Here is a 9,604-nt window from a genome sequence, read left to right as displayed (position 1 = left end):
CCCCCCACCTTTTTAACCATTTAGCGTCACTGAACTGGAACAGAGAGTTTATGAGGCGACGCCCTCATAAAGACCCAACTCACTTAGCCTGCGCAAGAGGACTATGTGATCTAGCATCAATGAAGAAAACACGGCGCATTCCGGTAGGTCGCTGTGCAGGCGAGTCGTGACCCCTGAGAGCGGCGTTCAGAGGCCGAACTGAAGCACTTGATTACGTCGCTCGGTGCCCCATACCCAAACTGAGACCAGTGATATGGAAGACAAGAAAGTGCAGACAGAGGTCAAAGGCTGCAAAACCGGTGGTCTTCCCCATCGCCGTCTTGGGTTACAATCGGTGTAGTTAGCGGAAGATATTTACGGGCAGTCCATTCTCGCCCTGTCGGCGTTTTAAGTAAGGTACAGGCTCAGTGATAGGTTTGATTGATTGCATGCCGCATATTTGTCGAATTCCAGGTGCAGAAAGGACCGGATCACGACTGGGTTAAATCAACCAGCCAACAGAAACTCTGGAGGCCCTTCGACGACAAACCCAAAGGCCACTTCCACAGCCAAAATCCAGAACATGTAAAGCCAGTAACGGAAATCAGTTTATAAAAGTAATTTCGTGAACGCAAATTCTAGTGTCATCATCCCCGCCCCCAACTATGTGCCAGTCGCTGAAACATGTGGACTTCTTTTTCGTAGGAGGGTTATGATATGTCCTGCATTTGGGACCGCTAATGGATTCTCTACGTGGATGGTAGACTCAGCTTTGTCACTATGACCGGTAGAATTCGGTAGTACCATTGCCCAGCAAACTTCAAAGTGGGGTTATTATCAGGAAGCCGTTCAAATTTACCTGTAATCTCCTCATCAACAGGTCTACCGTTCTGAAAATCGCAAGCATTTTTGATTTCCTATGCACCAGGGCAGGCTTTTGCTGGGTACTGTCAGCCAAGGGTGACACTGCACAAGAATTTTACCAATCACCACATGTGTCGAATCGTCGCCAGGGAACTCGTCAAATACGTTTGAGTTCCACTCTCAAATTCAACCGTGAATTCGCCTGACTTGGACACATGCTTTCAAGTGGAAGGCCTTAACTAGTGGTTAGTGAAGCACCACCTCTGTATGCAAAGGTGCGGCGCATTACCGATTGTGAATTGGAAGCTCTAAGGGCAAAGACAAACAACCAAATTGGGAGTTTGGTGGGCATGAGTAGATGGAAGTACTTTTCAGGCAGAAGCGCTTTTTGAGGTGGAAGCCCTTTGCAAATTCGGAGGTGCCTCTTGACATTGTTCTGACCTGTTTTTCGTTTGGGGAAGGGTCGGTTACACGAGGGACAAAGAGAATCTATTGCTGACATATTGATCGGGTGCAAGTTATTGAGCAGGGAGAGGGTAGGCCAAGGAGGTAGAAGGGGTTAGGCGTGGCTGTAAACTTGAAGCATGCAGCTTCTTTTGGCTACCAGGCTGATCTAGCCCGTGCCCAGGCCATCTCGCACACTTTGAACATCCTAGGGATGATGCAACAGTTAATATAAAAGAAAAGCCAACAACAAGATAACGAAAACAACTGTCTTGGTCCACCCAATACTGCTTTGTGATGGCGTGGCTGTATGGATGTATTGGCATTTTGTGCATATGCACGCACTTTCTATTGCTGCGCCGCATGTTTGACAACTTGAGTACTCGGCCGTTCTCTCCATTTTACCTCTCTCTGTTGCTGATATAAAGATGCGGGGATACAATAATTTCCAATCTTGTCATCCTCCTGGTCCTTATTCCCCCAAATCAATGTGTCCATCATCCAACACCAGGCATTCGTACGAGAAGCCCACAAACCCCTTCGCCAAGGCAAGAACGGCCCAAGCGACCCCTTTGATCCCTCATTTTCACCGTGCATTCAATTCCGCTGACAGCTTGGGAGGCAGCACGCGTCATTGTCAGTGACCTTCAGTCTTGGCTTGCAACGCAAAACCAGAGAGGAATCGACATTTCAGTTGGCCTTTACTCTCAGTTCGGGTCTCTGTTCCTCATAACGTGTCACAAACTTTTGATTTGATCTCTTTGAATGACGGCAAAAATGAAATCTCTTTCTCTGATCCTCATAGCATCCCTTGTTGGGCTTTCCAAGCTCTCTCTTGCTGAAGAGATAGAGGCACTCCATGCAGCTCGGTTGGCACGCTACGAGAGCGGCGAGGTGCATCAAGGTCTGCGATCCGCAAAAGAGGTGAGTTTCAAGTGCTGCTAGTCACTTTCACACTCTGAAGAACGCATAAAAAAAAACAAAAAGTTATATCGAATTCAAAATAGGCAAACTGGGCGGCACGACATGCCGCCGGCCTCGATGACCCGACACTCTACACATCCTTCGCACGCGCTGCCGCACCAGTCCCATGCATCGATGGTGTCGCAGCAGTGGTTCCAGGATCCGCCAACGACACCTTTCGTTGCAGCAACATCGACTTTTACGATTTTGTCAGTCACGCGGACCTCGGGTCGGCACTAGGCCGAGGAGCATCTTCTTGGGGTTGGACAAGTGACGATGGACGAGAGTTTGTAGCCATCGCTCAGTCAGATGGCGCTGCCTTTGCCGAACTCACCAGCCAGGGCAGATTGCAGTATTTAGGCAGACTGCCGCAGACTCCAGGGTCGGAACCTCAGATTTGGAGGGAGATGAAAGGGTACAAGCACTACCTTGTGATTGGCAGCGAGGCGGTCGACCATGGTGTGCAGATCTTTGACTTTAAGAAGGTGGGTCCACGGGGCACGTTAACTCTTCGCCTTGGTTTCAAAGAGAGGCGACTGACAATCCCCTCCAAAGCTTATTGATCTTGAGCCAAACAACACCAAGGTCTTTGGGCAGTCAGACTTGACCTCACATTGGAACGAGCTTCCCATAGGTCGCTCACACAACGTTGTCGTCAACGAGGAAAAGGAATATGCAGTGGCAGTTGGGGCTGTGCCTCGCAACGACTCTTGCGCGTCGGGCCTCATATTCATTGACCTAACGGACCCGTCACAGCCTTTCTCACCAGGATGCGCTGGCGGAGATGGCTATGTGCACGACGCACAATGCCTTGTATACCGCGGTCCGGATGAGAAGTACAACGGCCGAGATATCTGCTATGGTTACAATGAAGATACCCTGACTATGTTGGTTTTTTCATCCTTTCTATTTTGAGATAGCCATCTCACCGTTGCTGACAATAATGTATAAATAGTTATGATGTCAGCGATAAAAATGCGACCAACATAATCTCACGCACCTCCTATGAAGGTGCAAGCTATACCCACCAAGGATGGGTAACCAACACGACGTGGCAGGAATATCTGGTTTTGGATGATGAGCTAGATGAGGAAAACCAGACGGGCCCAACTTCGCAGCGCAAAGCCGTGACATATTTCTGGGACATCAAATCGCTTGAACGACCTAGGCAAACTGGATTATTCCGCAGCAACGTCACTTCGATTGATCACAACCAATTTGTCGTTGGCAAATATGCATTCCAAAGCAATTACGGAGCTGGGTTGCGCGTTCTCGACATTTCGAGCCTGCCACACGACCCGACTGGGGAGGCGGTCAGAGAGGTGGCTTACTTTGACATATTTCCCGAGGATGATGAGCTTGAAGGTGGAGGGGATGTTGCCTTCACTGGAACGTGGAGCAGCTATCCCTTTTTCAAAAGCGGGTTTATCGTTATCAACACAATAGAGAGGGGGGCTTTTGTGGTGAAGATGACTAACAGGGAATGAAAAGGCATTCGAAACGAATGTAGACTTAAACACAAGAGATACCAGAAGCGGAAAGGTTCAAGGGGATATTCAAGTTGACTGACATAAGTCATAACATACCATTTGGTTGCAATTTAAACGCCCAATGATCTCGTCGACGCTTGCCTAGTGCGTACAGTAAGACCCGCGAATTCGTTTGTGGGGCTTGGCGTTGTTTCGAAATGGCTTGCTTACTGGGCTTTGGCGCCCGTGGTGTGGTACAAATCGCCAAGATTGCAACATTGGCCCCCGCCGCGGCGGCAAGCAGCAAAGGTCCTTTACGACACGTTGTTCCATTCTTACCTCCCCTCCCCACCACCACCACCACTTCACTTTCCCCTTTCTTTGTATCACCCCTCGCTGTACCTGCAGCCCCTTTGACCTCGTGCAAAGAGTAAAAACTGCTCCGACCCGCATGCGGCGTCATAGGGGTAATTCAGGAGGGTGAAACTTGCAGTAAGCTCGTCCGTGCAAAAAAGAAAAATACACTTTTTTTACGACCGTATCTTTTCAGCTACCAGTAAGTCGCACCATCTCGAACGAGATGCATCGCAGCAATTCTCAGCCCTATTCTTTTCGTTTCTTTTTCTCTTAAAAATACGCTGTTGATCGTTGCGCTGGGCGTTGGGGAACCCGTCAATGTCGATCTGGAATTGCATGATAGACGACCCCCTACGAATAAAAAAAGAAAAAGAAAAAAGAACCAGGACCATCCCTGACAATGATATCACAGTATTTTCTCTTTACGCTAATGGCAATCGCCGGCTGCTTCGCTTCTGGCGTCCAAGCCAAAGCAGTTTTTGCGCATTTTATGGTAAGTTTTGCACAGAAGGTCGACTGACTGCATTGGATTATTCTCCTTTTTTTCCTCTTTTTTTTTTTTTTTTTTTTTTTTTTTTTTTTTTTTTTTTTTTCTCGTGCTAAACTAACAACCAAAAACCCCTGCACAGGTGGGAAACGTTGGGTCTTATGCAGTATCCGACTGGCAAGAGGATATCCGCCTAGCAATCGAATCAGGTATCGACGGCTTCGCTCTAAACATCGCCTCTCAGGATGCATCAATTTCGCCGTCTATCCACAATGCATTTCAGGCCGCCGCGACCACCGCCGATAAGTTTAAGCTGTTTTTCTCATTCGACTACGAAGCCCAAGGTCCTTGGAGCAAAGATGCCGTCGTCCACCTTGTAAACAAGTACAAGGCCAACCCGGCATACCAAAAGCACCTCGACACGGGCAAGCCGCTCGTCTCCACCTTTGAAGGCGCCAAGCAGAGCGGCGACTGGAAAGACATCAAGGCGCAGACGGGCGCATTCTTCGTTCCAGACTGGAGCTCACTCGGCGCCCCGGCCGCGGTGGCCACGGGGGTAGTGGATGGTCTCTTCAGCTGGGAGGCCTGGCCCAAGAGCGCGGTGGCAATGACCACGGCGCCCGACGATGCCTACCGTGCGGCTCTGGGCAAGGACAAGGTTTACATGATGCCCGTGTCGCCGTGGTTCTATACCAACCTCCCCGGCTGGGGCAAGAACTGGGTCTGGCGCGGCGACGAGCTGTGGCACGACCGCTGGGAGCAGGTCCTGGCCGTGCAGCCCGACTACGTGCAGATCATCACGTGGAACGACTACGGCGAGAGCCACTACATCGGCCCCGTCAACGACAAGTGCCTCGGCCTGTTCGACGCAGGCAAGGCCCCGCTCAACTACGTCAAGGGCATGCCGCACGACGGCTGGCGCGCGTTCCTCCCGTGGGTCATCCAGGCCTACAAGACCGGCACGCGGCCTGCGGTGACGGCCGAGGGCGAGAAGCTGGTCGTGTGGTACAAGAAGAACCCCTCGACCGGTGGTGGTGATAGCGGCACCACAGGGAACCACAGAGGCCACGGGCAGGTCGAGGTCAAGCCCGTGGAGGTGCTGCAGGACAGGGTCTTCTTCTCGGCGCTGCTGAGCGGGCCGGCAAACGTCACGGTGACCATCGGCGGCAAGGATGGCAGGTCTTCGTGGGAAGATAGGCCGCAAGGCGGAGCGGGAATCTATCACGGGAGTGTGCCGTTTGACGGGCGGGAGGGGGAGGTGGTTGTCAGCGTCACGAGGGAAGGCAAAGTGGTCAAGCAGGTTAAGGGGATTGCCATCACGTCAAAATGTGAGAGAAGCCTGGTGAATTGGAACGCCTGGGTTGGATCTTCTTAGGTCCTTGTATGATAGATATAGACAGTTTCATATTGTTCACAAAAAAAAGTTTAAAATATTCTGCTTGGCTTGGTATGCACGTGAATGTACTTCATGGCGACTTTCATGGGCAATAATCTTGACTCGAACATATCTGCTTTTGGGTACGTTTGAGATCCCGATGCGGTTTACATTCCATGGGTTTTTGGATTGCCCCTGTCTCCCCATCGCCCGAGTACAAATCGAACATCTCCAACCGCTGGTTGACATCCCCACAAAACAAGAGTAGCAGCGCAAATCCTCCACAACCAATCAATCGGGTCCTGCATCGAAATCGAACAAACCCTGAACCAGGAATCGGAACTACTGGTACAAAAAAGTCACCCCAAAACCAACAAACCCACACGGAACTCGATTACTTGGGCGGTTTGCCTACGCCAAAAAAGTTCTTACCTACTCCGGCGCGCCAAGGCCGTTGCACCTCCTCCCCCGTTCTCCCGTTTCCGACCGAGGATAGCAGTAGGCTGCCCCCCGCCACAGCGCCCGTAATACCACACCGAAAAACCTAAGCTAAAGTATCCAATTATTGTGCAAGTGGCGCGGGGCTTTTGTTCCACAACAGACCACAACAACGCTGGATCCTGGATTGCCGCTTTGCTCGGCCAAGAATATACAAACAGCAACAAAAGCTGCTCAGAAAGCAGCTTCCGCCATGTTATGTTTCTACAGAATCAGGTACGGTGAGATAAGTGGCATGAGAGGATTTTGCAATTGCAGCAATAATGCTGTTACATGTAGATTTTGTTTTCTCGTAATTTGCGGCGGTTTGTGCCAATTTGTATGAGTTTAACTGTTGGATTGTCGCCTCCATAGGTCTCGGTTTTTTATTCTTGGTTTTCCTCTTTTTTTGGCCACAGATTGTCGTTGCGGCGACCTTTCGCTGGACATGACGTGATTGATAAGCGACAGTTGTGGCTGGGTTGAGGTCGTCGAAACTGACATGAATAGCATGTCCCAATGAGGAAGAGAAAAAAAAAAAGAAAAAACAAAAAAAAGAGAACAAAAAAAAACAATGCACTTATACATGAAGGACTGATTTAATACTATATTCTAGAATACTTATGATCGGCAGATATACAAAGATCCGAAGCGACTTTGCCTACTGCTGCCTTCTCTGTCCTGTTGACTTCGCAGCCGCCTGGGCCGCCGCCATTCGCTTCATCTCCTCTTTCTTTCTCTCAGCAGATAGAACTAGAGGCGCCAAGCAGATAATGAGGAAGCGATCATCGAGCTGAATATCTTTACCGCCGTGACCCTCACCAACATATGATTGGCCCCCGCTTCGCCATGCGATTCTGGTTGGGTAGTGCCGCAGGAAAGACTTTGACATACTGAAGAGCGCACGGGCAATGGCCCTGACCAGCCCCATTCCGAAGAACGTCACAAACGGAGACTCGTTATCGTCTGGAAAGAGCTCGCCGTCGTTCCTTTCAGTCTTCAACTTCAGATCTTCGATGGCGCCAGACAATTGGACATTGTTGATGTTAGCAATGACAACCCGAGAAAGGGGCGGGAGTAGCTCACCTGTCCGTCCCGATCTCTTGGCGGCAAACTCCCACGTGTGGTAGATCCACTCCGACATGTAGACACGCAGCCGAGGCGGGTGATTTGCTGCGTAGATATTATCCGTACTCCATCCACCACGATTCATATACGTGATGAACATGAAGCCCTGGTTGATGCTACAACAGGCTTCAAAGACTGGATCGGCATCCGAGTTGGATGGGTTTTTCGCTCGTACGGTGATCCTGACAATATCTGCTGCGTCAGAAACGTTGTAACTTTGTAGCCACTGTACTATATCAGCAGGAATTCCCCTGGGAAGGTTTCCACGGTTTGTAATGAAAGTCTCATACAACTGGTGGCTTTCATTGTAAACGGTTTCTGGCTCATTTTCTTCTTCCATCAATATGGTCTCTTCCACCTCTTGTAGCTGAGCCAGCCCCCTCGCGTACAAATCATCCCTCCTATTGCTGGAACCCGTAGCCATATCAAGGGGAAAGCCTATGTAGTTGCCAGGTAGAGAAATAATGGGGCTTTCAGTAGTTTTCGAATTGAAGTCGAGCCTTCTGACTTGCTATCGCACGGATGATCATCCCTGGTCAATGAGGAGATATTTATACACATTCCTTGTCTATGATCGACACTGATATCTTTTGTTTGTGATGCCGTCACCCCTGAAAAAAAATGCATTGTTCCCAGACACTACTGCACATCTGTGCTCAGGGCTTTGATGAAAACAATGAAATCATGCAGCAGCGTCAACCTTTGAGACCTGTCAGCCAAGAGGTTCAGCCTGGGATAAATGCTCGCACTCGATGTTGATGGTGGACATAAGACAAAGAAATTATTCAGCCATCGCATACACATTGGGAAGGTGTTAACAAAGGCGTCAGATGGAAAAAAAAANAAAAAAAAAAAAAAAAAAGAATAGAAAAAAAGCAACACCCTTGTCCATCGTTAAGATTAGTGCCGACCGTTGCAAACAAGCGCACACCCCATCGCGGAGAACAATTCTACGAAAAAACCGTTGAAAAGCTTGTTTGAACATAAAGCGAAGCGGTGCAGCGTGCAGCTTTCAGTTGGGAGCATACTATGTAAAAAGGGACTCGGGGGATTTTTATTGCCACTGTGAAGCAAAGATGAAAGTATTTGAAACCCCAGACATAGAAATCACTTATTTTTGGTAATAGGAATGGTGTACCATAGTAAGTGGTGGATAACAATGAATCAGTAGGATGCTCAAACACCAGGAAGCAAGTGCTCGATTAGGCTAGGCCGGAACCTGCGTCGTGGGGTTTTTCTTTCCCTCATGATTGCTTGCAAATTTGGTCATTCCAGGTCGGAATTAATCGAATCTCAATTCGTTGCAAACAAAAACCTGCTTCTCCGCTGCCGATTGACAGTTTAAGCTGTGGCAAAAGCAAGGCAAAATGGCATTGACCCATACATTTACATGGCCAAAACCACGCTGATAGTTTTGGATCCGTGAATTTAATTTTAAAAACAAAGGGGAAAAAGAAAGAAAGAAATTGTGGGGTGGTAGAAAAACTAAACTCTAAAATTATCCCCTTACATAATATGCCTCCCCCTCTCACGATGATTATATACCCAAGTCTTGTTTAGCTTGATCCACGGTGCCAATCAATTTAGCTTCATGTTTCACATCTTTTACTACGTACTGTAACTGCTGCGCGGCATTCATCTTGTTTCACATGATATATTCTTTAACATGTGTCTTGGCGGTATCGGCCCCCCGAGGAAACCTTAAAGCTACCTATTGATAGACGAAAAAAGGCTAGCGTCATCAATTACTCCTGGTAATCCTAGCGTTGCCAAAATTTCTTGAGGGTGGGCCCCACGCCGACCCTCCGTCACAGGATTTTCGGTCTCGAGGCAGTGCTGACAGCATAACCTATCGGAGGGGTCTGCCGACGTGGTATATACGAAGAATGATGTGCTAAGCTGGAGTTGAGATGCAGAATTTGGGGGCACACCCATTTCTATTCTCTGCTTGGTACCTGTGCGGGAAATCAATGGCCCTATCAAAATGTGCCATTGACCGAGCTGAAGATTCATTCATCCCCCCCACCGTGCCGCAATCCTCTCCACTTGGTAAGGTAAATC

General features: G+C 49.1%; 2 protein-coding genes across 2 annotated transcripts; one reads left to right on the top strand and one right to left on the bottom strand.

Annotated features, from left to right (window-relative positions):
* Positions 1-2,064: 2,064 nt before the first annotated feature.
* On the top strand, positions 2,065-5,952 carry PgNI_10941 (uncharacterized protein; the record flags this gene model as incomplete). The annotated part of the gene is made up of 6 exons (XM_031130915.1): positions 2,065-2,211; positions 2,295-2,735; positions 2,806-3,137; positions 3,206-3,713; positions 4,489-4,569; positions 4,706-5,952. 6 exons carry the CDS (start codon positions 2,065-2,067, stop codon positions 5,936-5,938), a joined length of 2,742 nt encoding a protein of 913 aa, XP_030980463.1. The 3' UTR covers positions 5,939-5,952.
* A 1,124-nt stretch (positions 5,953-7,076) lies between these two features.
* Positions 7,077-7,967, bottom strand: PgNI_10940 (uncharacterized protein; the record flags this gene model as incomplete). Its single annotated transcript, XM_031130914.1, has 1 exon — positions 7,077-7,967. One exon carries the CDS (start codon positions 7,965-7,967, stop codon positions 7,077-7,079), a length of 891 nt encoding a protein of 296 aa, XP_030980465.1.
* Positions 7,968-9,604: the final 1,637 nt, after the last annotated feature.

Source organism: Pyricularia grisea, chromosome VII (assembly GCF_004355905.1).
Source record: "Pyricularia grisea strain NI907 chromosome VII, whole genome shotgun sequence".
In the NCBI taxonomy this organism is placed as follows: Eukaryota; Fungi; Ascomycota; class Sordariomycetes; order Magnaporthales; family Pyriculariaceae; genus Pyricularia; species Pyricularia grisea.
The sequence above is the reverse complement of the archived record's forward strand: the minus strand, read 5'-3'. Positions and strand labels throughout refer to the sequence as shown.